The following is a 27964-nucleotide window of genomic DNA, read 5'->3' on the forward strand; positions in this document are numbered from 1 at the left end:
TTCATACATCTTAGTTACTACCCTCTTGTACCCAGGAAAAATTTCATACACTTGAAGTGCTTACCATTGAGGCCAAAAAAGCCCATTCATACCATTTTTGTGCCTACCATTTTGGGTTTTTGCCAAAAAATTCATACATTTTTGTTACGGTCATTTACAGGGGGTTTCCTGGGTCCTGTTGGCTCTCTCCAAAAAATCAACACTACAGCCGTTTCAAAATGGGAAATTCCTGGGGTATCACGTAAGGGTGTCTAGTAGGGGCTTGCCGGGGTCCTGACCGCATCCAAGCCCTCAAGTTTATGTAAGCCTCTCGTACCCCATCTTCACGCTTCATGCTTCACTGACGCTTGAAGAAACTCAATAGCGAACCTTGCACATATTCACACATCTACCGAGGGTCCGACGACTTGGTTAAGGTTTGCCCAACTTGAGTCATCAAACTGGCGCCAGCAACTCGCAGGGTGAGGTATTCCACTGTGACGCCTAATCTAGGATTTTTTTGCGTGTAAATCGCGGGAGCCTGGGGCTGACTGTCAGCTCGCCATAATTTTCATTCAGTCAAAGTTCTTCGTCTTGAAGAATGCTTCGGGAACGTCGTCTCAGTCTGTTGAAGATGATTATCGTCCAGGGCCCACGCTCCGTAACAGGACTAAGACCGCCGTCTCGCCAGGATTAACTAATGTGAGTCTCACATTATGCCCACATTCGAGAGAGCCTTGGAAACATGATTGGTGATAATTGATTGGGCTCAAAACCGTGTTGGAAATTCTGCTGCAGAAAAGAAACCGATCGTCTTCTTGTTCGTCTCTGTCAGCCCCTGCGCCCGCCCCTAAAAAAGGCACTGACAATGGTGAACAGGAAGCGTTAGGGATCTCGAAACACTTCGAGCTTCGGCGTCCTGCCGCTCAAATCAAGTCAGGAAAGAAAGCGCGCGGGTATGCCGCTCCTTCCCAGTACCAACATCTGCACCATTTGCCCGACTTGATCGCGCCTAATCTCGACGGTATGTTTCCAACACCCTCTATTTCTGCCATTTTTCTCACATCCATCGAGTCTTGTACTCACTCACTCCTCGTTTGATGGCTTGTTCCGCTGGGTTGTTTGTAGTGCTTTTCTGTGGCTCAAAGTGAGTCTCTCTTAAACTCTCGACATAATGTTTATTATAATCTTCGCCCACAGAAAAAAACAGTCTTTACTCATCAAACAAATTCTCGCATCATTGTTAAGTCCGGGATGTCAATCGGCTAAAATCTCTCATTACTATGGCCATCGGTCTAATCGTTTTTGGAAATCGTTATTTCTAAGTGGTTGGTCACTTTTCCCTCATTTTTGCTTGTCCGATTTTGGACTCAAAATAACTAATCGTGAGGATACTTGTACTCACTGGATGAAGGATTTACTCCGGATTGTTTGTCGCCCTATGATGATCAGTCGTTGCCTTCCAAATTTGGGTTGGGACTAACTGATCTAGTCAGCCGTCCTACCGCCGAGGTCAGCAGAACTCAGGTCCTTAACTCTTCAAAAAAGCTCCCTTTATGCAGCTTACACATCAATTTATCCGTCTTCCAGGCAAACGAGCTATCGCCCTTGGAACGTCTTCAAGGCGTTGCGGTCTTGCTGCAAAAAATCAGAAGCTTTCAGCCTCGATTCTTATGCTTCGTTGGGATCAAACAATATGCAGACGTCAGTTTTTCATCATTGCAATTATCCAAAGCTGATCTTCTCCTCCTGAAATTCAGAGAATTAAAAATGAGGGGTTGTTAGCTTTGCAGCTACCTGAAGAAAAAACTACCCAAATCAGACCCCAGTCGGCTCTCCATGATCCGACATTCATCTGACAAGAAAAAGAAAGTCGGCTTGCAAAACATTGTATTCAAATCTCGAGAGACTTGCACAATCAGTGAAGAGCAATGCAAATCAGATACTACGGATAGGAATCGATACAGGTACACTTTTGTTTTTGTCTGTCCTAGTACTTCTGCACTTGTACGCAATTATCCAGTAAGCCTTCTTCTCATTTCTGAACTATTCAAATTCTCATCTTTTTTTAATTTCTGACCATCTTTACTTTCTCATCCCATCACGTATTTCTACCCCCGCAAAAAAAAAATAACAAAGGAAAAAGATCGGATAGGATGTTTTAAAGAGTTGTTGGAGTTAAAGAATCAGTCGACTTTGCGCTCAGAATTTTCTATAACAGCAGCCAGTGGCTCCAACGATAATTTTCATCACTATATTGAGATCGAAGATCAATTACTGTCTTAGCTACTTCCACATCTACAAAAATTCTTCTTCTACTTGCAACTTGGTTAGCATCAACTCTTCAGACCCATGGATGATAAATTATGCATCTTTCCAACAATTTTTACACGATTCTTTCAGGAAAAAATTATAATTTTCTCATGAACAGCGAAGATGATTGGACTCGGAACGGATAACCGGCAACGTCCAGCCCCCGACTTGATGGTCACTTAAAATCAACACAAACAATCGCTGATTATCAATCTTTTGGATGTTTATGGCTCGATAAGGGTACGGATAGTACCGGGATCCGTAAAGAGGGTTACTTTACTATCACGCCAATTCTATTTTTTATTTTTTATTTTTTGTGACCGGTACGGACCCGGTAACTGATAGATATGTGTCCAGCCTGCCGGGATGCCTCCTGATTATGTGCAAGGTCGCTGAGGATGCCTCCAGCTCACTGAGGATTCCTGCCGAGCTGTCCAGCTCGTTGGGAGGAATCCTTCTACCAGCTCACGGAGGATGCCTCCCACCCAGCTGGTCAGATATCTACGCAGCCTCCCGGGAGGGATCCATCTTGGAAATGGATACATCAGCTCGTCTCGAGGCATCCTCAGCGAGCTGGTACTTCTCTATCTATGTGCAACCAGCTTGCCAAGAGGTCAATCGGGTCTCTTGGAGGCACTATGGCACGTATGTCTCTGGGGACTCTCGGCACAGCAATATGTGGTGTCGCTGAGGTCAAAAGGGGCAGCTGCAGCACTGTTGGCCTGACTTTCCCTGTGTGGGTTGCAGGTCCATAATTGCCACTTTTTTTGAGGCTTTTTTGGGACCCTTTTGGGCTTGTTTCGGGACAGATTCTGAATTCAGAAAAGTATGGAATCAATACCAAAAAAAAACACAAATATCATTCACCCGAGTCTCTCTACAGGAGCACCTTGTGAGGGACCCCCTACTACTCTTACTTCTTAAACGGTTCTGAATAATCTCAAGAGAGAATATCACCTATGTTCAGATGTAGTAAAGGTAGTTTATCTTCGAACGAAGATAAACTCTTGAAAGGGATTATAGAATAAGGGTTTTATTTATAAGGGTTTTTTAGGATAATGATGATAATGAACAAAGATATCGCGATGAGAGTAAAAGGAAAGAGGAAGGGAACTCGCAAGACAACGAAGTAATTAACAATGTGATCAGATCCCTTCAACAAAACGAAAAGATAAGAACAAAACCTAAATGTTTATTAAAAACCCATAGCGGTTCGCTACACAATTTCGTATAATTATGTAACCAAGTCAGTACAAAACTGAATTATTCTATAATCCCTTTCAAGAGTTTATCTTCGTTCAAAGATAAACTACCTTTACTACATCTGAACATAGGTGATATTCTCTCTTGAGATTATTCAGAACCGTTTAAGAAGTAAGAGTAGTAGGGGGTCCCTCACAATTGATCGCGATATAATTGTGAGGGACCCCCTACTACTCTTACTTCTTAAACGGTTCTGAATAATCTCAAGAGAGAATATCACCTATGTTCAGATGTAGTAAAGGTAGTTTATCTTTGAACAAAGATAAACTCTTGAAAGGGATTATAGAATAAGGGTTTTATTTATAAGGGTTTTTTAGGATAATGATGATAATGAACAAAGATATCGCAATGAGAGAAAAAGGAAAGAGGAAGGGAACTCGCAAGACAACGAAGTAATTAACAATGTGATCAGATCCCTTCAACAAAACGAAAAGATAATAACAAAACCTAAATGTTTATTAAAAACCCATAGCGGTTCGCTACACAATTTCGTATAATTATGTAACCAAGTCAGTACAAAACTAAAAACGTTACACACCTCTTGAGGCCCGGATGTAAACACTTGTACAACAAACAAGTTTGAGATCACAATTATCGATATGGCGACAACGAAGATGGTAAATACATGCAATATGTATACGTGAACAATCCGTTGAGGACGATGTCATCGCCCCTCGGGGCAGAGATGAAGCCAGAACGCTTGGGGAGTGGAATGTATTCTAATGTATTGTAAGAAACAAGTTTGAGATCACAATTATCGACAGGACGACGAAGAAGGTACTAGCCCGCTGAGGTTATCGCCAATCGGGCGGAGACGATGGCGCAGTCCAGCTCTGTCCAGGTCCACCCTTCCCCACGACACTTGGGGAATGGAGTATGTCGAGGCAAAAAATATGATGTTTCGTCGGCTGAGTTGTGAAGTAAAATACATGTCCCACCCCACCACTCCCCCAATGTTCGTGGTGGAAGGCACTCATAATAAGGGCTCTGTCAAACTGTTCCAAGGCATCTTTATATCACTTTTCTAGAGACAGATAATCATTAATTTGCCTCGTCAAGCAGCCCAATACGCTTTATACAAATTGCCTCGGTTCTCAGCTATTTAATTCAGAAATCGAAAGATGGCTGCCTGGGTGATGATCATTCTAGTTAAGTGGACCCTTCAGCACCCCATGCGATACTCCACAGACTATAGTATAGCCCGTGGGAAGCCTGCCTCGGGGCTTCACTATAGTATGATCTCCATCTCGCTTCTACTCGCTGAGCATCGGCCCCCGCCGCCCCTCTGATATGCAAATGCATGTACATTGTCGAGATTGCGACACACGACAGGTCTGCATGCTGCGCATTGTCGCAGCAGCTTGTTTCCAGCCCCGCCCCAGCCCCCTCGGCCCCGGTCTGCAGCCCCGGCGCCACGCGGGACAAGCCGGCCCGTCGGCATTATGGCGACACGTCTGCATGCTGCGTATTGTCGCAGCAACTCCCAGCCCCAGCCAGCCCCCTCGGCCCCGGTCTGCGGGACAAGGCACCCCGCGACCGGCCTCTACCGACGGGGGCAGGGTCCCTCCCCCGTCAGCATCTACTCTGCTGGAAACCAAGAGTACTACCCCATCTTGCAGCGCATAAAAGGTCCTTTGTTTCTTGGGGTTTGGGTCTGACCAACCGGTTCCACTGCTACATAGAAATTACAAGTTTGATGCGCGGCTGGCAGCTGCTGTGCACACACGCAGCAACCACAAGTCACCCATGGACATGTTCCATCACCTTCCATGCTCCAATGCTTCCGCCCCCCTCCCTCTGCAAGCTCTGATCTCTTTCTCCTGCTCCGGCTCATCCCATTGCATCCGTATCACTGAAATCTCCTCCTGAACTTCAGTAACGTCATGTTTCATTCGAGAAACAACAATACTAATGGTAGTTATAATACTTCCCAGAACAGCAGCAACTTACACCATCCTCCGCACTTGCAGCCACATCCCCCCACCATGACTGACCGCAATGCTAATCACTACTACTCAGCGAACAACAGTCCTTGCCCTCCAAACTCTCAAAACCCTTATTATTGTAACATCACTCATGATTACTCCCAAGTCAATCAAAGTTCTCGAGTGCAGACTCATCATGTTCATCATTCCTCCCCAACCTCTGTAGTTAATGCTATTGCGCCGTCACAATATCACCACCCTGTGTCCACGCACTACTCCTCTGAAACACCTGTCAATCTTTACTCATTAGAACCTCAGATTGATCCAAATCACCCTCCTCCTGCTCAGCTTAGCGTATCACAGCCTCACTTTGGTGTAGCCCGTCCCCAAGTCAATCCAATTTCTTGTACTTCTTATTCTAATGCGTTTCATGCTCAGAATGGTGTATCACATCCCGTACCAGCCAACCCTCATATTATTAACCAGTTGGAGGATGCAGTGTATCATGATCGTGCACTAAGTCAACCCAACCCCAGTTTTTCTCAACACCAGACCATGCATGCCTCTGCTTTTCATTCACGTGCACCTGCACCTGCACCTGCTTCCCCTCCTCCTCCCCTACTCGGCATGGATGCCCGCCCTAACAACCGCAAGAGAAAAAAACTTCAGCCCTCTGACTCTTCTCGACTGGCACCCCGCTCCTATGAAGAGATGATGAAGCAAACTGAAGCTCAACTTATCATGGATGCTAAGAAAGGCTCAAAGAAATCAATGTCTGATGCCGATTGACTTTTCTTCACTCAGTATGCAAAGGAGCAGCGCATGATGATGACTATCAAAGCAATCGAACGGGGTGTATCTATGTCAATGGTCCATTCCCATTTGTACGTCTTTAATTGAAATACTTTATCTGCTGATCAACAACAACAGCTCTAACACATTGTCTAATATCTCTGAATCCAATTGAACAGAGGACGCGTACTCTCCATGCGGAAGCCGAGTAGCTGGAATCAGTTCATGAAGACTAAAAAGGCAAGAGCTACCTTTCAAGGCCGTAAGTTCACTGTCCTGTTTAACAACTATCAAACAATCACTGATGGAATCAATTCAACAGGTCACCAAGGAGTGAAGTATTCTCCCGCTATGGGTAGCGTCTCTGTGCTGTGGAAACAGCTAACTCGCGAGCAGCAAGAAGCCTTCAAGCAACCAGTACAAGCTACTACTGATGGAAATATCGAAGGGGGGCAGGACGAACCGAATGCAAACGAGTTTGGTGAAGATGACAATGAGATGGATGACAAAGTAGTTGGCAGTGGGAATCAGGTTGGTACGCGTCGACCGATATCACTCAAAGTTGCAGCGACTGAAGTTGAGAACTTCATGGACGACTGGGACGCAAAGGCAAGTCATTAGCACAAATTGTTGATTGTGTTTCCATTTTAACACTAACAGTTCAATTTCAGGCAGTGCATATTGCCACTACTTTCAGCTGCGAACTCGTTGTATTTGCTGTCTCAAAGTTCCTTGGACGACATTCTTTTCAGTTTATCCGGAGTACCCCAGGGGCAACCGACTTTGTCCAAGGAGCCGAAAGGGTTGACGGACCACGGAGCTATGCTGCACGGATGCAGTCCTACCTCACAGGTTACCAGGTCAGCGACATTGCTGCTGCAATCGCTCAGATAAACAATAACGGCAAACAGAATGGCCAGTCGGGTGAATCAGGCGGAAAAGATCAAAAAGGAGGTGTGTAGAGAACTTCCAAACGCTTCACAACTTAAACTAACTACTTTATATCTCCTTTTTTTATAGCCTTTTCTCCTGATCGTCCGGTCTCCGCCGTTTTAAGAATGTCTGAGTTGATTAGTACGTTGATTTGGCTCTGCCTTCAGTTGCCTTGCAACACCACTCACAAGCAACACATGTTCTTATTTTCACAGAGAAGACCGACGGCGTTATCACACAATGGCCCTGGACCAAAACCGATTATAATCTTGCTCAGCTCAAGTACCGATTGGTCTTGGACCCCGCTGCAAAGATTGATGTCAATTGGCTCAAGAGACCAAGTCAAGGGCTCGGTCCCAAGCGCTCAGCTGCGCTCCACCTGGCCCTTGACAAACAGCTTATTGATATTGTTTTTGACCCATCAATTCCTGACAAAGTCTTTCCGGAATCATACGACACTCCTGGACCTTCTCCATCACCTAGTGCATCACCGCAACCGAGTCCGCTTGGCCCAAGTGGGAACGGTCTTGATAATTTGGTTGTCTGATAGTTTCTAATCTACTCTAGTTTCCAAATACTTTGTTGACAGCTACACCTTGTGATGTTTTTCCTTCTCTGCCCACTGAGTTGATCTTTGTGTCCTTTTCCCAATCACATGTTTACACAGTCAATGTTCCTTGATTCATAGCTGCATTCCAATCTTGAATGCTGACAGGTACCATTCAGTGGCTACGCTTGCCGCAGCTGAGCAACTCTATTTTTTTCAACCTTACCAAGCCCTTGTCCTGTGAGCGTCGTCGCTCCAATCATCTGCTGTATTCCGGGTGCGCTAGGCAGGTACGCCGCGCGGGCACCTCCTGAGGTGTGCCGCAGTCGCCTCGACTGTGCGCAACGCTAGTTGATGATACCAGGCATGTGTACATGAAACCTAACCCTACTAGGCTCCTACTACCGTTTTGTTTCCTCCCGCGGAAGTCGCATGCCTCTGACCGTCACCGTCACCATCACCATCGCCATCTGTCACCGCTCGATTGAATAATACGTACGACTCTCGGCTCGATTGAATACATGCGTACGACTCCAGCATTGTTTGTTTCCTATCATTTTCAAAACGCCAGTGTTCTTTTATGGTCACCTATCAACAATCTTCATTCGCGTTCATGACTCCTTGCTCATGCTGACACCTCCCATCTTTCTGCAACTAGCCTCGCCTGCGCCTTTTCAAGAAATCAACTCAGTGCACATCCGCTATCGTGGTGGCTTGAAGTAGTCCAAGTTTTGACACCATCGCTGTGGCTTCCGAATCAATTAACATTTAACCGCTTCATCCACCACTCTCCTCGTTTTTTGACGAATCCAGGCGCGGGGTTTCACCCTTTAGTTCTCAACCATGTATGTATATTTTTCCCTCTCATTCTAACGACCTGATCTGTCCTCGATGCCTGAGCCCTGCAGTGTCTGCTCCAAATGGTGATCCCGATCTCTAAGAACTTGGTTGGGACATCATTTGGAGTATACCAGCTTCAGGCATTTTTGCATCGAGGCGGAACTTGAGCTCAGCCAAGAATTTCTACACTACAAGCTGACTCTCACTCCGAACAAAGCTGACCATCACTTCTTCCTCTCTGCCTAAGTTCACCTGGTTTATAAAGATGGTACCAGTTCCGAACAATTCAGCATCTACTGCACGCACTGCTCCTCTTAATGGTGTCGATCAACCAACCAACAACAGATCTCGCAAAAAACGGAAGATTGAACTAGAGTATCCGTCTAACCCTTGCTACCCCATCCCCACAGAAGAACTGATGCAGATGATAGCTGTTCAGCTTTGCAAGGTTGCCCACTGATGACCCTCCATCCGATGACCGGATTGTCATTGTATGGAGGGTATACTCCAAGCGATGTCTCTCTATCCGATGACTGTCCGGTCATCGGATGCATGGTATACCTCAATCTGAGCTACAGATAAACAGATTTTCGTGCTGGAAGACTTGGAATCTGCTTGGTCATAGTGAGAGTTAAATTTGGGTTGTGATGTTGTTGCCTATTATGCCTGCAGAAACGGTGGGAATAGTGGTGCAGAAGCGAACATCACACCCGTCAGCATAGTTGTAGGACATGCCGGAATGATAGCCTTGTCATACGTGAATGAGTGATGTTTGTGAGGGCTGTTTGTTATAAATCATATGTGACCTCTATTCCTAGCTCTGACACCACGGCCCCGGGCCCAGTAGCCCCGGAGCAATATCAGTGCCCACTAATTATGAAGTCATGCCAAAAATGCAATAGATTCAGTCCGAGGAGATGGTCAAAAGTATGCTTAGAACCCTTGCGAGGATGTGTTCCAAATCCTTTTGCACACTCATTACTTGAAGAAAGGTCTTATACATGAAGAACCTTGTGGAACATATTGCGAAATTCAAATACATATCCAAAAAGTCGTGATCCACTCGCTCGAGCACAAATGTTGCCCAATCACTCAGAATATTTCAGTCGTGACTCCGATGCTTGAAATAGATGTGCAAGTGTTGTCTGAGTACTTGGGAGGTGTGGTCCAATCACTAGAATGATATCAGATTCAAATATTATAGACTAATGAATTCCTGAGACAATCATGTTGACGAGTTGGAAATGAGTTTTCTGTAAGGAACAGTTTAACCATTTAAGTCATCATCAAGCAAACACACTGGAGTAATATGCTTTGGCATATGTACAATGTGCAAGCCGCATCAATGAAGCTGCTCCAGAAAGGACACTTCGCGGCAAGACACTAATAATCTGATTAGCTTTCTTCATCCACCTCTCTGGAGGGGAATCTTTTCACTGGGCGAATGGAGCTCTATGAATACTTTACAACCCATGCGCTACGCAACTGCAAACAATCACATCAGGGCAGAAGAAGTTACCAGATCTAGTTAGTATAAATGTAGTCCCCTGGCATTGGTATGATTATTTGGAATATAAAAATCCTTAAACATTGTAAAAGTAGGAGTAGGAGCTTTCACAGCTTTAGCAGACATATCTTGAAAGTTCAAACTGCATCTGGTTAGCATACTGATTTTTGAAGTTATCAATTGAAATTCAATTCAGCCAATATTCTGTCTTTTTTAAGGTACTGAATTTATTGAAATTCAATTCCAAATACTTGTAGTCTGAGAAGCCATCACAAAAAAAAAAATAAAAAAACTAGTGTTCCAAATACTTGTAGTATGAGGAGCCATCACATAACAAAAATATACAAATTACTAAACACCACAACACCTCATCACAGCATGGGGAATCAACTCCATTTCCAACCTCAAATTTTCACTTTATATCTTCTTAGTTCATGCCTCTCATCTTCTGACCATGTTTTGAATTAAAGATCCAGGAATGTCACTGAGATCACACATCATTGAGAGCATCTCCACCCCGGGAAACAGACCAGATTGCTATCCCCCATTTAGCACCCCAAATCCATAAAGCACCACCCACCTGGGGTCCCAAATGAGTTGCTATTTTGCCTCAGGAGGTACAAATCTCTATTGGGTTGCTATGCATGGAAAACCACTAACAACTTGTCCTAGCTCATCCCCCTAAGATCATTGCAAGCTATTAACAAAAAGTTATTTGATTCCTGAATGAAACTCAAGTGTTCATTTTTTTGTTCTTTCAGCTTTTTTTATAGCCTTTTTAGCTATATTACAGAGAACAGACATGATGATCATAAAAATATTTCAATATTTTTTTTGTTCTGAAACAGGAGCTGAATAGGCATGTTTCAACACCAAACACAAGTACATTGTACTAAGCAGAATTTGTAAACAATACAAGAAATCAAACAAACAATCATGTCAAGGTGCGTGTGCATATGGATTAATAGTACCAGATTGATGATCTGTTTCGTCATCAACAGAAACAGGAGTTTCAGCTGCTTCATGGAAAAGATCGGCGCGCATTGTTTCAGAGAGTATATGTTCCATGTTTTCGAAATATTCTTGCTCATTGTCATCTTCATCTGGTCCATTTTCATTGAGAGGCAACGGCAAGTCCAGGTGATCATTTTGATTCATAAATGGAACAAGATCAGCACAGTCGCCTGGGATGCCTGAGAGAAGATTGTTAGTGATTGCATGTTTGATTCGCAAAACTTGTTTGTTCCATGTGCTGAGTAGATTCTTGTCTCCATCTTGTGACATCGTCCTTTGAAACACCTTGATAAGTTTGTCGTTCCAGTCTAGCTGTAATGTGCATACTTCAACATAAGCCTGATGAATAAGTAACTCAACAGCACAAATATTGTATATATCAAACTCATTGCTCTCCAGGAGAAAATGGTTAACAAGTGGAACCAACGGCGGTGGGATTGGTACAGGTTCAGTCTGTTGGTCATACTCGTCTTGATAGTGTACTAAGAGGGTCAATAAAGATAACAAGCGACTGTGATGTTGAACAGCCCATCTTGCAGTGCGTCTAACTTCCCATGCAAGGCGTCGTTTTTCTTCAAGAGCACGGTTTCTACAGGCAAGTGCTCAAATACCTCGTTGAGTCAGGGGGTCAACTGCCCATGCTTCATTCGCATTGGTGAATAAACCGTCATTCCAGAACGTGTCGTCCGGCTGAAGGGCAAGCAGTGCAGAATAGTCGATGATGGGCGGGGCGGCATGTGTTGGATTGCTTTGGATAAAACTGCGAGCTAAGCGGTTGTAATTATTGAGGGTTGTGCGCAGCTGCGCTACTCGCTTGCGCAGGGCTTCTGAAAGTTTCTGCTGTCCTCAGGTCCCTGAATTGAATTTTGAGTGATTTTCAGCTTTGAATTTTCAGTGAAGACTGATGGACGATGTGCAAACTTACCAAGGGTGGTTGCTTCACCTGCACGACATACACAAAGCAAGGGTTGCTTCTCTTCCACAAGTGCTAAGAAGCTCTGTTGCAGCTCGGTCTTAGCAAACCAGACCTTGCTCAACTTGTCTTGATCGGATGCTGGATTATATTGCTGCTCAGCTCGGGGTATTAGATCATTATTGAGCATAAAATAATCAGCTACTCACCAGTCAAGTTGCTATTCTCACTGTTTGGGGGGGCCAGTCTCCTTTGTGCTTCTAGCTTCCTGGCGACGGTGGCACAACTGCGTGCGCGTGTCAGCGCTTGCTCTGGCGTCATCGCAATAGCAGACCTGGTTAAACAAACATTGCAATAAGCTGGATATCGTTTGTCATTTAAATATCAAGCCCATTTCTTGGTGTCATCAACTCTTACCAGGCGTCATTCAATTCTTCTTCCATACATAACAGACGTCCAAGTTCAACCTGTGCTCGTTCAGATGACTGGTTAGTTGTAACATGGTACGCTTGTTCATCACACCATTGCTGCTCGAAAAAAGAGTTTGTATAGTTGCTCCCTGGGGTGTGACGGTTAGGCTCTTGATGAAGCTTTGCTAAAGCCGCAATTGGGTCAATGTATACTGAATGGGCATATTCTAGCTTTTGCAGAAGCCAGTGAGCTATGAAGATGAGACCAGTTAGGCATTTTACTTTCTCTTGAGAAGTGCAAAGTTGATACTGATAGAAAAGATGAACATCTTACCGCCCATCTCATTAAGCAGCTTGGTGTAGTATTGTGATCGTGCATCAAGAGAATTGAATTGGTGCAATCGTGTGGAAACACGGTTGGTAGAGATCAAGGGGGACTGAAATGACCACAGCCTCTCTAGTCCCTCGCCATCTGAAAGCCCCCAAAATTTGTTGAGGCGGGGGTTATATTTTACCTGGCAGGACCATTCATGCACATATGCATGAAAGACCGATGTCCCAAACCGTAGATCTGCTTGACGCTCCTCTAAGAGATTCCGCTGCAGATGTTGAAGGCAGTGAGTGAGACTACTGCGGGTCAAATTACTAAGAAATTTAACAATACCATACCCTGTTAACATGGGCTTCCATGTGGCAACCAAGGTCGTACAGGATTCCCACTTTGTGCTGGGGAAAGTCGGCCAAGATTGTCCGAAGAATTGACACCGGATAGTATAACCTACAATCGTCCGTTCTCAGATGTGATTGATGAGCAATTGAGGGGAAGGGAGTTACATACTTCTCCCCCGTCTTGTATATGTTGATGTACTTGAGTGGTATGTCATGGCGACATGCACTGGCAAACAACCCATTGTCGTCACACTTCTCCCAGGTTGTTTCATTGCGGGTATCATTGGCTGCCTTGTGTGTGTCGGCGCATGGTGGCTTCAGGAGTAAACCCTGTTATCAGATTAAATGCAAGGCGGTTTGTCAAGAGCAGATTGATGAAACTTGCTCACATCAATTCCAACTGCAGCAGCTTCGGTGGAAGTGAAAAGGGTGGCATCGGGGGCAATCTTTGAAGGAGGAATGAAGCTAGAGGGATATTTTGACTCGGGAGGATTGTCTTTGCTGGCATATGCGTAGTGACGCTGCTGGAAGTTCCCATCCATGGCAATAATTATGTCGGGTTCGTCTTGGTGAGCTTTAATTTCGTTTTCTTGAGGTCCAAAGCAGCGGGGGCACTTCATTGCCCATTGCTCGATGGCAGTTAGTTGCATGCCTTCGTTTGTAATCTTAGTTTGGTTGGTTAAGACGCGCGAGTAGAGGTCGGTACTGTTGGAGAAAGGGACTTCAAGGTTTCGTTTTCGAAAGTTATTGCCACGAGCGTAACACGGCTTTTTGTGGCGAGTATTCAAATATGACGAGAGCGCTTTGACAAACGACAAAGTTGATAAGGCTGAGGTTTGCCAAAGCATGTGATGGAATTGGAGAAGTCGGATTGAGAACGCGGTGCGGGGTGTCTCGGGAGAGCTGGCAATGTATCCAAAATACACCAATCGAACGACGTCAGGCAAGCATTTGCAAAAGGGGACGGGCTCGCTAGTAAGTTGAACTGTGCAAACAAGTAGATATGTTTAGTGAGCAGTGCAAAATCGGCTAGACAACTGGAATGTGAAAACAACTTACAGAGCATGTCAAATAGGTCAACCTTTCTCGTGTGTATTTCTGATGGGCTGCAGGTGCAGGTATCTGGGGGTAATTCGTACCCACTTGGTTGCGTGGTGAAGTTGGTGGTGATTCTCTGACAAAGAGTGAATGTAGCTGTGACACTTGACTTGAGTTGACTCCAGAGTTGACTGGTCCTCTCCCGTGTCTCTGCATAACGGCGGGCCCGATGGTATGCAGCATGCGCAGTACTTGGGAGGTCTTCTTCAGGTGTAGCAAGTCGATCATCATTGCCGCCAAGATGTGGCTCAAAAGGTGGGTTTTGATTTTCGGTATTGAGAGCTTCTTGAGCCACTGCTTGAGGAGGACGACGAGGGGGCGACACATGTCCCAGCTGTTCGGCGATGGAGCGGTCTCGGAGTTCAGCTGATCGTTCTCGCCTCTCCATAGAGGCATTTCTCATCTGAAATCGTCGGGTCCGAGTACGGCGGGAGGACCCAGTAGAAATTGAGTGAGCGACACTGTTGGCCTCATTTCGGCGTCCGCGGGCCATGCTGTAGTCTAAGGAAAAAGTAATCAATAGAAGTATAAGACAAACATTGAGATGGTTTGGTAGGAGTCAAAAGGAAAGCTGGCGGGAAGGGATTTGGGGAACCTACTATTGGAAACAGGCAGTTGTCTATTTTTGGCCAGAATCCGCGTTGAAAAACCGGCAGTTGTCTATTTTCGGCCAGAATCCGCGTTCGAGGTTGACTTGGACAGACAGCTGAGCAGAGAGATGAGAGCGAGTTTTCCCGTTGAAGCGTTGGAATATGTAGTCGGATCAGGGACCGAGTCGAGCAGAGAGATTGATGGGGAAGTGCCGCGATGGATATTGTGTTGGGTAAGGTTAATGTCAATACCCTTATCTTTAAAAGGTAGGTCGGCGATGCCGACGGATACCGGATGCGGGTTGCCTTGTCCCGCGGTACGACCTCAACTCATGGTCGATCCCGACGGGCGGGCCGGCTTGTCCCGCGGGGGCCGGGGCTGCAGACCGGGACATGTACATGTATTTGCATACAAGAGGGGCGGCGGGGGCCGATGCTCAGCGAGCAGAAGCGAGATGGAGATCATACTATAGTAAAGCCCCGAGGCAGGCTTCCCACGGGCTATACTATAGTCTGTGGAGTATCGCATGGGGTGCCCTTCAGAACACTGGCCGTCAACTTTGTGCAAAAACTAATACTCATGAGATTCTTGTGATGAGCAGCTTATAGGATACAGTTTAGCAGGCGAGCTCCTGCATGGCCCGATGGTGCCGGCTACCGACTCGTCCTACGCTACATCAACAACAGGGGGAGCCAACAGGTTTCTTCACTCCAGTCATGATCCAATCAGAGAGAACTCTCAGATTGTGGACCCGGCTCGTGGTGATGGCTCGCTCTCACCAGTAGCAGTGATTGGCGGGAGTCGCTTGGATCTCAAAGTGTGTCTTGCTCAAACTGAACTCAGAGAAACTTGCAGTGTCTTGACTGCTAACATTTGCTATTTTGTGTGTTTTTTGGTCACTTGAATCAATAGGAGAAGCACGAGTTGGTTATCGATATTGATCCAGGAGAAGATAGTCACACCGCAGATCCACCACGTCCTTCCACACACCGTCATCCTTCAGAGCCGCCGTCTGATGGTCCCCCTGGTTCGAAAGCAGGACTGGGAACGATTCAAGAGGCCGGTTCTCATTCACAAACTGGCGAAGCAGCATGGCGAATCGTTGGCCCCTCAGATTCGGTGCCCCTGTTGGGATCTGGCGGCCACTCTGAGATCGAAGAATTATGGCTGAAAGATGAGGAGAGTCATGGAAGGCTCTTGCCACACAGCTCTTCGGGCCCGACCAGAGCCCTGCCCGATGTGTCGGTAGAGATTTCTGCCCGGCCAGTGTCGAGAGCATTGAGCTCGAGGGAGAGACGGCCGGAAGGAATCGCTGGTTGTTTTGTCTTGTTTTTTATTTTCGCTGGGTTGGCCCTGCTGGGACAAATCTTTCATAGTATATCAGTCAAATAAATAAGGCCCCGTTTAGCAGCAGTGATGTTATGTAATAACTACTGCTTTTCTATAACCGGGCCTCACCGAGGCCCAAATCATATCACTCGCGCGTTTGGCAGATTTGAGAAGTGATGAAGGTCATCACGACTTTCGTCATCACCGCTCATCATCCCCGCCATTTCCCACATAGTACCCCTGGGGGTGTATTTGGGATGATATCGGCACACTTACACAACACATCCCCAACCATACCCTCCCACCAGTACATTTGTTCCGGTACTCCCCTCGATGGCCGGTACAGACTTTGTGCCGGCCATCGAACTTAGTCCACACTCCACTCCCATTGATTCCAACACACCCGCTCATCAAGAGAATATGCCCCCTGCAAGGTTGGATCTACCAACCATCCTCGTTAGCGACCAACTGTGTCGGCCATTATCGGGAGTGGATGATCCCTTGATGACCGATACAGTCATTCATCAAAGGGAGATGACCTCGTATTCCCTTTGGTGACCAATTCTATTGTTCATCAAAGAGTCTACATGTATGTATATGTACTCCCTGATCTCAATGAATGATCAAGTTGGTCATCAAAACGACCTTGAACTCGCCTCGATGAGCATTTCTACCGGCCATCGAATACACAATCCAATGGCCGGTATGTACCGGTCATGCAGCTTGTTATGTAGATCAAAGTACATGACTCGAGTGTCTGCCAAACACTCAAGTTATGTAGAAATATATGAAATACACAAGTGATGTGTATCACATTAGGCCCCATTTGGCAGGGCCCAGCGTCATATGTGGTAATAAACCGCAACATAATAATCCGAATAAGCTTTATTAAACCTTATTTGTATTATTACTGGGCTTAGGCAATTATAGACGGCCGTTTGGGACCGCCACCGTCATATAGCGACAGCAGTCCTGTCTGTTTGGTGCGCCACTCAAAAACAAGTCTGGCCTGCGCTTCTCTCCTCCTCAAATCCAATGCCACGATGCCCCCACCGGGCTCCGCAACCCTTGACAACAGCTGCCTCTCGCCTCGCTTCCAACACGAACACCAGCAGAAAGTCATCAAGCTGTTCATCTTGATGGTGATTGTAGCCTCGATTCGTTTGGGTCAGGAAGCGGAGGCGGGATTGAAGCCTCGGTCGATTGGGGGGAGGGTTCGAGGATGGAGGTCTCTTGCGTCGGGGTGCCATTGAGTCGCACGGATTCAGGGCCGAAGGGAGCGATTATGACCACAAATTTTGGGGTCAGGGTGAAATATCCCAAATGGCGGGGGGAATAATGGAGCGTGAACTCCTGTCGTCAACTTTATGACGCTCGGTGGGCTGCCAAACAGGGACAGGGGATAGCGTAATATCCCCTGTCCCCCCAAAAATAATCTGCAAAGTTTTTTATTACGCTCCCACATTTTTGTGGACAGCCAAACGGAGCCTTAGGTAAGTGCATGTCATCACATGACATTACTGCTGCCAAACGGGGCCTAAATATTAGGGGGGTTCACGTAAGGCTGATTTCGAAAATCAGCAACCAAAACCAGCAGATGCAGCTTTTGAAAATCGTGAGAAAGCAAAAAGGTTTGGCTGGGCAGCTCCCCTTTGGAAGCAATCTGCAAGGCATAAACCTTACTCACAGGTGCATGAGCAGACAAAATCAGCATTGCTTTTTTTGCAACGTGAACCCCCCTATTTAATTGGATGAGTGCGCTGGGAGGTGTCTTGTGGGTGTCACATGCGCCGGCAGGGGGCCTTCTCTTCTGGCGGGCAGCCGGCAGACTTACCTGCGGACAACCAGCCGAGGATGCGCCGCCTGCTGAGCCGATCGATCCAGACCAGCACACTGCCGGCAGCCATCGACGGACCACCCCAGCTGGCCGACCTCGAGAAGCTGCGGCCGACCCGACTGGCTAAGTATCTACCCGCCATCAACCCCCTCTGGTACATCGACCAGATACACACAACCAGCAAACGACTCGGCAGAGCATTCTCAAAGCAACAGCTGCTCCGGATATGCCAGAACATCCAAGCCACCACGCCCACGCCCACGCCCACAACCAGGTTCAACAGCAAGAGCCACTCCAAACAGGACCTCATCTCATTCATCCTCTTCAAGCACTGGGCACTCACCAACCCAATCGACATCCCAACCGACCACTCATTCCACTCCCTCCTCAAGAACTTCAGAGCTAACCACCAGTCCCACCAGCTCTCCTACCACGAGCTGTTCCTGCTCCAACTCGACCAAGCCAAGGAACGGCCAACCAGCAGTCTGATCGACAGACTAGCCCAGACCACCCATGTCACCATCAACCTCTCCCTCGAACATCTCCAGCTCACCATCCTCGGCCAGATGAAGGACCGCCAGAGGTTCTGGACCGAATTCGAACGCACTCGGAGGCCCGTCTACCGCCACGAAATCCCGCTCACCACCCACCAACTGGCCACCATCCCGCTCGACAATCGCATCCTACTCAGCCATCTTGCAGAGCTCTCCAACTGTTCCCTGGAATTCCTCTCCGAAAATCATCCAGTAAGCCGTTCATGTTCATCCAAAAAAAAAAGAAAAAAGAAAAAATCGATTAATAATTCAAGTTCAATCATTATTAGAAGAAGATCCTAGTTGCTTACGCCTTTGACCAACATAACCTAGCCGAAAGAGTCTCAGATGTCCTCGAGCGATATGCGATCCTAGTTGAGCAGTCTTGAAGAATCCTCTTTCATCAGAAAACAACACACTGACTCTCGCGGCCACTGCGTCCTCAAGGCGAGCGAATACGACCATACGCCGACCCTGATCGACCTCCAGCCGGAGCCGGATCGGAGGAGCCCGGAAGCAGCATCCAGCAGCTCGCTCGGATTTCTGCCCTTCTCGCATCCTTTCCAGCCCGACTGGCCGCATCATCTGACCTTCGATCAGAAGAGCCTGAGCAGACTGTCGGCCCCCTCTTCGAACCCTGCCGCCAACACTCTAGTCGACGACGGCGGTGCTGCGCTTGATCCTCACCTGCCGCCTGCTCCGATGATCGACCTCCATGGCTTGCTTGCGTCTTCCTTCCCCGTCCTCACTGGGTCCGTCCTCTCATTCATCGGTGACCCCGTCCACTCATGTGTTGATCGATACCATCCACAGCCCTTCATCGGCAGACTCGATCACCCTGCACGACTGGATCAGCAGCAGCTTTCCCACCCAAGACGGATCGTTGGAATGTAGAGTCTAGTTAAGCAACCCATCCAAACGAGTCTGGTTAACCCTCCCACTGATTGGATCTTTTTTTTTTTTTGTCATCTTTCAGTCACGGTCATTATGTGCGCTCGAAAGACCCGGCCGGCCCACTGCTAGACCAGGCCTCGATGATCCTGCTCCCTACGCATGATGAGCAGGCTGGAACGATCGTCAAACAGCTCAGGTCCTTCTGGACGTCAAACCGCACAACCTCTCCCCCTTCTCCGACACGGAGATTCATCTTTCTGAAATCGCCGTACGTCTTCTGTCTTCGGCCTTCTCTACGACTGATTGCCGAGGTTCTGATCGGCGTCGTATTTGGGCGGGCGGTATGTGGATAGACGGCATCCGGTGGAATCCGGCATGCTTGCCAAGCCGCCAAGCGTCGGAGAAGGCGACTCTCCACCCAGTCGAGAGCCTCGGGAAGACCAAGCCATGCCGATCATGTACGAAGTCGTTCAACAGGAACCAAGGACACCCAGTCTGTTGGATGATCAATCCGCTACAGGAGCTGATCAACAAGGTGTTGGTAGTAGTAGTAGTGATGGAGAGGAGGAAGTGCGGCGGAAGCGGGTGGTTATTCTGCGGCCCCGCCAGTCAGTCTCTTTCTCTCTCTCTACTGCATACCACCCGTGTAAGAAAGCTCACCTGGCCTTACGGCTGTCTGTGTTTGATGTGTAGATCGACTGATTTGATGGTCGAGGTCGACCCACGCAAGCGGCCGGATGGACAGCCCTCTGCGGCCGCCGGGAAGCAGCAAGATGTGCGCGATGAGTGCCGGGACGAGGGCGAGCGCTCGTGGCCGATCGCGGACCGTTCATCGATCCCCCAGGCCGAGTCTTCTCGGTGACTCTTGTCCACATGTTGTTCTCTCAGGCTCCTCTCTCTCTCTCTCCCCAATATTGATCATCCGCCCATGCATGTTTTCCCCGAGGTTCCAGGACCCTTCAATATCCCAATTCATCATCTTTTGTTTCTGTTTTTTGTTTTGGGAATACTTGGGAGTTCGTACCCTGGAGCATCTCTCGAGACTTTTGTGTGTGTGTGTTGGATGAAGGGTTTGTTGAATGAAGGTTTTCGCGAGGTGCAGTGTTGAGTGAGATCTAGGGATGATGCTGGTGTGTGAACGTCCAGCTCCTGAGTGAACTGTGTGTTCTCATCCTGAGCAGGTGTTTCACTGTTTTTTTTCTTTTTTTTTTTTTTTTTTTTTTCCTTCTCGGTGGTATTTATGCAGATTGCATATTTAGTCGAGGGGAGTGTTTTCTGTTTTGGGGAAAGCAGAAAGGGATAACCAGCAACCACCCACTATGGCCGACCGACCCACGCTCAGTCTGCCGCCAACGAGCCTCCACCTGCTCTCGGGTGCCCTCTCCGGGCTGGCCTCATGCGTCCTCCTCCAGCCATTCGACCGTCAGTCCGACTGCCTGACCGCCACTGACACTGACACTGACCCTTGCCTCCTGCAGTCCTCAAGACACGCCTCCAGCAGGCCCACATCAGCGCCGGGCCCCCGTCAACGTAAGCCGCTCCCCCTTCCTTCTTGCGCTCAGCTGATGATGTGCATGGACTGCTGCCGCTCAAAGGCTCTCGATCTATCGGGTGTCTTCCGACGTTATCTCGCGCGATGGCGTCCTGGGTCTCTGGCGAGGCACCTCGCCGACGATCATCCGGTACCCGTCTCTTCTCCTCGCCCCACCCAACACACACACACACTGTCGCTAAATGAGAGAGGATGTGGGCTTTTTTCGTTTTGCAGGAATGTCCCGGGGATCGCGGTGTATTTTTTCGGGCTAGCCCAGCTCCGGACAAGCATGTCCTCGTTGAGTCTGTTTGCCCAGCAGGAGCCGCCGACGCCCCTCGGCCTCCTCCCTCCCCGCCCGACCACCAACATCCTGCCCACGCTCACCCCGACCGGCGACTTCTTCGCCGGCGTCCTGGCCAGGACTTCGGTCGGCTTCGTCTTGATGCCAATCACTGTCGTCAAGACTCGCTTCGAGGTCAGTCTCCCTCCGATCTCTCTCTCTCTCGCTCTTCTAGCCTCCACCACTAAGCCCGTCTCCAACTGTTTATTGGCTGTGTTTGTGTGTGTGACGTAGTCGAACTTGTACGATTACCGGAGTATCCGCGAAGCCTTCCAAGCAATAGTCGAGACACAAGGTCTGAAAGGCTTGTGGCGGGGGTTTATCCCGACGGTCCTGCGCGATGCGCCGTTCGCAGGGGTCTTTATCTCTGCGTACGAGGCGACGAAGCGGGTGCTAGTGGAGCCGGGGCAGCGGTACCCGATCCTGCTCCACACCGTCCCGGCGACCGCCGCGGCGATCGTCGCCACCCTCATCACCGCGCCCTTCGACCTCCTCAAAACAGACCTCCAGCTCCGCCACTCCTCCTCCAACACCTCCATCCCCGCCGCCCTCAAACTCATCCTCAACGGCCGGATCGCCAACGCGAGGATCCTCTTCAAAGGCTCCGGGCTCAGACTGCTCCGCAAGAGCCTCAGCTCGGCTATCGGCTGGACCCTCTAGTTGAGCCCCTCTCTCAGCTATTCTCTTGTCTGCTGCTCTCCCTGCTTACCCCTCTGTCTGTCTATCGTGCAACAGTGAAGGATTGATCAAGAAATGGGCAATCAAGAATTGATCTCTCCTCCAACATAAAGAAGGCCATACTCAGCGTTTGGCGGTGACATACCTTTCCAACCGCCCGGATAGCGACCGACCACGCCAGCGCCGCTCGTTCATCTCTGCCCACCCCAGACCCATTCATGGCCCGCTATCCCATCTTATTTCCTCCTCCTCTCTCGGTCCCTGTCTCTTTTTAGGGCCACATATATATATACACATACAGTCCCACCAACGAATAGAAAGTCCGGCGGGCCTCCCCCCAGAACTCAAATATCTCTGGCCCTGGCCCATCACATATATCCCAGTCACATCGGACAATAGACCATGCTTGCATCTCCCGATCCGTTCCATATTCGTGTACTCTTTGATACATATCCATTCCTGTTGTCCACTCGCTTGTATTGGGCCCCCCAGGCCCCTTCGCCCTCCATCTTACTCCTCCCTTGCTCCGTGTCCACCAATCCTTGCGGTGGTTTCCCCCCTTTTTGATTGCGCTCTCCTACTTATGTTGATCCTGCTCACCGTCCTGTAGCGCTTTCTTTGCTCTCCTTTGTTTATTATGCTATCTGTACTTGTTGTTCTTGCTTGACCTTCAAAAAAACACTACGTAAGGATTCTGTGTAAATACATCATGCTTCCTGAACATCCGTAGATTGCGTGTTGATCTCCATCAATGTGGGATGCTACATGCGGAGCAGATCCTCAAACACTTTCTCAAAATACTAAGGCTTCGTTTGGAGCTGATATAAATATAGGTGATATAATCATTGGTTAATTCAATGAAAACTACAAAATTCAACATAAAGCCTCCAAATATTTTTTCTAGGCAACCTACAATACTGGTCTCTTCAATTATGAAGTCAGATTCAACTGATTCAGCCATATTCAGTACTGTAGAGTACCATTATATTGCTTTTGACCAAAACAAAGCAATATAATGGTATTATGGTGCTGAAGATGGCTGAATCAGTTAAATCTGACTTCATAGTTGATGAGACCAGTACTGTAGGTTTCCTACAAAAAAAATTGGATTCTTTATGTTGAGTTTTGTATTTTTTATTGAATTTACAAGTGATTTATGGTGTTCAAAGTTGGTTTGTATAATTTTATGCATGCATAAATCATAAAATCATGAAAATATTTTGGTGAGGAAATTTTGTATTACATAATCAGACAGTCATATCCCCTGCAAAAAAGATTTTATGATTTTATGATTTATGCATGCATAAAATTATGCAAACCAACTTTGAACACCATAATTATATCACCTATATTTATATTGGCTCCAAACGGGGCCTAAAACTCCGCACAGGCAGATTTTTGATAGGCGGTGCTGTGTATGTGGGATGGATAGATCACAGCAGGATCCCAATCCTTGATCTCTCAACATGAACACCGCTCATCTTATGGATTGGAACCTGTTGGAACACCAAGAAAAAGCCTCTCATCCAGCATAGCTGCTGCTGTAGCTCCATCCAATTACAAAATAGCGTTTTTTGCACAGTTGCTGCCCAAGTTTCCTCAGAGTTACCATGTGTCGGCTGGGGGGAGTTCAGCGGCTGTTTCTTGTAGTGGAAGGGGCTTGCTTTGTTTGGATGGGCGCCATCTCTGGTTGGCTCTGATCTGTTGACCATGGATGTTGTGTTATGTGCGCAAGTCTATTACTTTCAGAAATTGGGCTCATTATATGCCATTGACCTTGAGGAAATCAAATTATGGGTCCCCTACTGGGACTTGGAGTAAGAAATCCAAAGTCTTCATGTATGTAGTTCCTTTTTTTACCAGAATCAAAATCTTAGGCCCTGCTTATTTGCCATCCGGCATAAACAAGCCCCAGGGCCATAAGCATGGTTGAGACTCCTGTGAAACCACCATTTTTGCAGTCCATAAATCAGAAAATCATGCAAACTTGTTTGCAGGTAACTGTGCCAATATGATCATGTCACCTAGAGGTTTCCGACCAAATGAAACATAGATGTTTTTTTTTTTGGTTTCATGGATGCATTCAAACCAACTTTGAAAACTTTAATATTTACAAAAAAGGAAACATAGTGCTATTCTAAGAATGAGTGTATCACAAGTTACAGTTGATCAAGGTTTCTAGCTGTCTGTACCACCCCTCCAGGTCCAGTGCTCTGAACCAAGTGGTGAAATATTTAGTCCTCCAGAAAGACTGTCTGATCAAAGGGCAAAAAAGGGAATACTGTAAACAAACATTAAGCATATTCACGTTTTGAATGAAAACAAGATCTCTTGCATTTAAGAAACCAAGCAGTCAGAGTACGGCCGAAGACCTCTATAACACGCAGTCTGTTTTGACCGAGCCTTGCCTCACTGCGGCCAATGGAGAAGCAAAGAGATGGACAACAGAGCCTTTGGAAAGTCTTTATAACTGCACTAGCATGGCTCTGTCCCACAAACTTCTCCCCTCAGAGCACCATAAAGCTGGAATAAATGTTTTGCAAAGCTTGCGCATGAATATATCCATCAATATCTTCTATCAAAAATCATACGCCCAACCAAACTCTAGCTTCAATCCGGCTTGAATCTCACCTTCTATCCGTCTCCATTGAGATCCAGTCTGTCAAAGGAGGTTTTGGCCTTTCATACAATGGCTTCCTGGTTCATATTATTTTTAGTTGAGCAACCTTCTGCTTTAAAATCGCTGCCAAACGGTCACTGTGATGGACTGACAGATCTTTCTATGGTTACAACCAGGTTGGGTACTGTTTAGCAGCCGAAACTCCGCAAAAATTGGCAGCTACTGCCCACCCCTCAGGCGCTGTAGAGTCTGCGGACACATGCAACCGCTTTCAAAACTCCCTCTACAGACAGGGCTCTGAGAGTTTCGCTCTTCCAGCTCCGGCTGCCGAGCCTGGCGTCAACGAGCACGTAGGTTTCCCTCTCCTGTTTATTTTTGTTCATAGGGTATGGCAGCTGAAATCTTGGATGTTTTTTGGCCGGGAATCCAGGTTGTTGATATTGGTTCTCCAAGGAAGAAGCTTAGCTTCTCGGGAGCCGGGAATTGGTGGGGCCGGAGCCAAGCCGATCGCAAATCTACCATGAGTGAGATGACAGAGAACAACATACAAATGGCAGCACTTGAATCCACCCCACTAATACCTCATACCCATAAGGCCAATAAAGCAGAAGGCGGGCTGCCGACTTCCTCAGCATTGGCAGAACATTTGGAACAAGAACCACCACAACTGGAAGCCAAAGAATCGCACATCTCAGAATGTCACAAAGGTGTTATCGTGGCCTTTTCCCTCGTAGTCGCTGCATTTGGTACGGCTGCAGTCAAATTTTTGATAGACCACATTGGAATTCCCACTATTTGAGACTTCTTTCTCTCGATTATCTTCTTTTCCCCTGCCTGTATCTTCCATCTTGACCTCTTGCCTAAGGCTTAGCTCGGCCAAGAAAGTTGAGGTTGGATATTTCTCTCACTTATAACATATTTATATCGGATCTTGAGTTTCTATTTACCTACTAATTTTTCTTATTGCTGCAAAAAATATACAGTAAAATTCCACACGCTTTACTAGAGCTAAATTTCGACCATGTTATTTCTTAGGGTAATGCCAGATCAGACCTACTTTTTACCATGTGCTTTGCCCCTTAACCATGTTAGCTGAGTTCAAAGGTGTAACAGCTGCGTTACGTAAAAAGCTCCATTTTAGCGTAGCGCAGCGGTACTGTCCACTCGAGACTCGAGTGGACCTCCCAATCTCGGCGCCAACATCAGAAAGCTTCCGCCTTTGGGCAGGGCGGAATGCGTACACTGAAAATTGTGGAAAGATCAACGCGGGCACAGTCAAGATATACATTTGCAACCACAGGCACCACTTTCACTCTGTCCGCAAACAAGGAGAAAATTGATTTGATGTTGAAGCCATCGGTGCGCGTGGACGCGACGTTGGTAAAGAAGAATCCAGCCACCGATGATGCTGTGGTACCTCATCTTAATCGCCTCAACATACGGCTCGGGGGGGAGAGGGCGGCCTATTTCCACAGGGGTCAATCTAAATGCACGCCACTTTTTGACTAGATGCACGCCACTTTTTGACTAGATGCACGCCAAAAAAGTGGCGTGCACGCCTTTACGCCAAAATAAATGGCGTACAGGAGCAGTGCACGCCATTTGTTTGGCGTGCGTAGCCCTGCACGCCAAAAATACTCCTTTTTGGAAGAATTTTGGCGTGCACAAACCCTCCACACCATTTTTTTTGGCGTACAGGATTTGCACGCCACTTTTTTGGCGTGCATCTAGTCAAAAAGTGGCATGGACCATGTTGAATGCAATTTTTTTGGCAGGAACAGTTGCGCACAACAAAATAGGGTGTGACCACTGCGGCCCAATGACATATTTCATGTACTATTCATAGTGCCTCCGCCAAGCTCCGCACTATGAATAGTGCCTGCGCCAAGCTCTGCACTATGAACAGTGCCTCCGCCAAGCTCCGCACTATGAATAGTGCCTCTGCCAAGCTCCGCACTATGAATAGTGCCTCTGCCAAGCTCCAGCACTATGGATAGTGCCTCCGCCAAGCCCCGCCACTATGAATAGTGCCTCTGCCAAGCTCCAGCACTATGAATAGTGCCTCCGCCAAGCCCCGCCACTATAAATAGTGACTCCGCCAAGCTTGGCCAGTATGAAAACTATTCATCTTGGCACTATTCACAGTGGCAGAGGCACTATTCATCATGCCGTTGGGGCGCAGTGGCCAACTTTGCCGCCAAAAAAACTGCATGTAAAACGGTGCACGCCAACTTTTGACTATATGCACACCAAAAAAGTGGTGTGCAACGCCTGTACGCCAAAAAAAATGGCGTGGAGGGTTTGTGCACGCCAAAATTCTTCCAAAAAGGAGTATTTTTGGCGTTCAGGGCTACGCACGCCAAACAAATGGCGTGCACTTCTCCTGTACGCCATTTATTTTGGCGTACAGGCGTGCACGCCACTTTTTTGGCGTGCATCTAGTCAAAAAGTGGTGTGCATTTAGATTGACCCTTTCCACAGAGCCGTGTCTGATCTATGTCTGGTGGCTTTCTGGGGTCTTGCACGCTTATAGGATAAGGCGCTTCTGACCTCCGAAGTCCTTTATGCACACGGCAAATCCTTGGGCAAAGTGTTTACGCTCACCCTGAGGTCCGCGAAAACCGCACGGCCGCGCGAGCCGCAACTCGTCATTCTAAACGAGCAACGCAGCGTTCTTTGCCTGGTACAAGCGATACGGCGGAGGTTTAACGAGGTGAAAAACAAGAAAACTGTTGTGACACTGTCGTATATCTCGACTGCGGCACCTGTCACAGGTATTTACGGAAGCCCTAGAGGGACACGCATCCGGCCACTGTTTGGAAAAATCAAAAAATGCTATTTCACAAAATACAGATGCATGAAAAATGTACCACATGTATAAACCTTCCAACTTTGGGATTCCATGAATCTCAGAGCTCATGTTTTCATGTGAGAGCTTGAGAAAAAAATATTTGAAGATGCATTTTTTGGAGAAAAAATGACTTCACATGTTTGAGAAACAGTGACGGTTCTTTGGAATGCTATGTTTAGGGCCTGTACTATGGAGGCCCTGACATGCCAATCATGCCAAAACAAATAAAAAACAAAAAACAGATTTTTGAAAATGATAAATCCATTTTTGAATGAATCCAAGTGCCAAATTTGCCATACAGGTACAAAAACAGCCTGTAATATTCTGATCCCTCCCCAACTTCCCATGGTTTCAGAAGTGTATTGCGTATGGAAGGCCCCCTACCCAGACACGTATGATATATACATTCCGTCATCCCTTGCTGCAACCACTAATCAGTACCACACTGTGTCTCATCCCCTCCGCTCCCATACAAGGAGCATGATACAAAATATACAGAATATAAGGCTATGCCCCCATTGCTAATGTTACCCTTGGCCCCTTATGGTAGGGCT

General features: G+C 47.3%; 8 protein-coding genes across 8 annotated transcripts; 6 read left to right on the forward strand and 2 right to left on the reverse strand.

Annotated features, from left to right (window-relative positions):
* Window positions 1-580: 580 nt before the first annotated feature.
* On the forward strand, window positions 581-2058 carry PtA15_3A738 (uncharacterized protein; the record flags this gene model as incomplete). The annotated part of the gene is made up of 7 exons (XM_053167735.1): window positions 581-640; window positions 778-1003; window positions 1108-1126; window positions 1228-1307; window positions 1394-1491; window positions 1570-1683; window positions 1765-2058. 7 exons carry the CDS (start codon window positions 581-583, stop codon window positions 2056-2058), a joined length of 891 nt encoding a protein of 296 aa, XP_053018923.1.
* A 4409-nt stretch (window positions 2059-6467) lies between these two features.
* Window positions 6468-8475, forward strand: PtA15_3A739 (uncharacterized protein; the record flags this gene model as incomplete). The annotated part of the gene is made up of 6 exons (XM_053167736.1): window positions 6468-6534; window positions 6595-6885; window positions 6948-7226; window positions 7293-7346; window positions 7421-7705; window positions 8411-8475. The coding sequence occupies 6 exons, from the start codon at window positions 6468-6470 to the stop codon at window positions 8473-8475; spliced, it is 1041 nt and encodes a 346-aa protein (XP_053018924.1).
* A 3484-nt stretch (window positions 8476-11959) lies between these two features.
* On the reverse strand, window positions 11960-12777 carry PtA15_3A740 (uncharacterized protein; the record flags this gene model as incomplete). Its single annotated transcript, XM_053167738.1, has 5 exons — window positions 11960-11967; window positions 12039-12167; window positions 12236-12360; window positions 12444-12687; window positions 12771-12777. The coding sequence occupies 5 exons, from the start codon at window positions 12775-12777 to the stop codon at window positions 11960-11962; spliced, it is 513 nt and encodes a 170-aa protein (XP_053018925.1).
* An 878-nt stretch (window positions 12778-13655) lies between these two features.
* Window positions 13656-14599, reverse strand: PtA15_3A741 (uncharacterized protein; the record flags this gene model as incomplete). The annotated part of the gene is made up of 3 exons (XM_053167739.1): window positions 13656-13719; window positions 14071-14090; window positions 14165-14599. The coding sequence occupies 3 exons, from the start codon at window positions 14597-14599 to the stop codon at window positions 13656-13658; spliced, it is 519 nt and encodes a 172-aa protein (XP_053018926.1).
* An 838-nt stretch (window positions 14600-15437) lies between these two features.
* On the forward strand, window positions 15438-16186 carry PtA15_3A742 (uncharacterized protein; the record flags this gene model as incomplete). Its single annotated transcript, XM_053167740.1, has 2 exons — window positions 15438-15611; window positions 15707-16186. The coding sequence occupies 2 exons, from the start codon at window positions 15438-15440 to the stop codon at window positions 16184-16186; spliced, it is 654 nt and encodes a 217-aa protein (XP_053018927.1).
* A 1791-nt stretch (window positions 16187-17977) lies between these two features.
* On the forward strand, window positions 17978-20249 carry PtA15_3A743 (uncharacterized protein; the record flags this gene model as incomplete). The annotated part of the gene is made up of 7 exons (XM_053167741.1): window positions 17978-18706; window positions 18784-18867; window positions 18941-19245; window positions 19307-19393; window positions 19470-19655; window positions 19741-19995; window positions 20081-20249. The coding sequence occupies 7 exons, from the start codon at window positions 17978-17980 to the stop codon at window positions 20247-20249; spliced, it is 1815 nt and encodes a 604-aa protein (XP_053018928.1).
* A 457-nt stretch (window positions 20250-20706) lies between these two features.
* Window positions 20707-22033, forward strand: PtA15_3A744 (uncharacterized protein; the record flags this gene model as incomplete). Its single annotated transcript, XM_053167742.1, has 6 exons — window positions 20707-20809; window positions 20866-20917; window positions 20983-21069; window positions 21156-21396; window positions 21496-21920; window positions 21997-22033. 6 exons carry the CDS (start codon window positions 20707-20709, stop codon window positions 22031-22033), a joined length of 945 nt encoding a protein of 314 aa, XP_053018929.1.
* A 2595-nt stretch (window positions 22034-24628) lies between these two features.
* On the forward strand, window positions 24629-25358 carry PtA15_3A745 (uncharacterized protein; the record flags this gene model as incomplete). Its single annotated transcript, XM_053167743.1, has 3 exons — window positions 24629-24655; window positions 24736-24909; window positions 24990-25358. 3 exons carry the CDS (start codon window positions 24629-24631, stop codon window positions 25356-25358), a joined length of 570 nt encoding a protein of 189 aa, XP_053018930.1.
* Between the last annotated feature and the right edge of the window lie 2606 nt (window positions 25359-27964).

Source organism: Puccinia triticina, chromosome 3A (assembly GCF_026914185.1).
Source record: "Puccinia triticina chromosome 3A, complete sequence".
NCBI lineage: Eukaryota > Fungi > Basidiomycota > Pucciniomycetes > Pucciniales > Pucciniaceae > Puccinia > Puccinia triticina.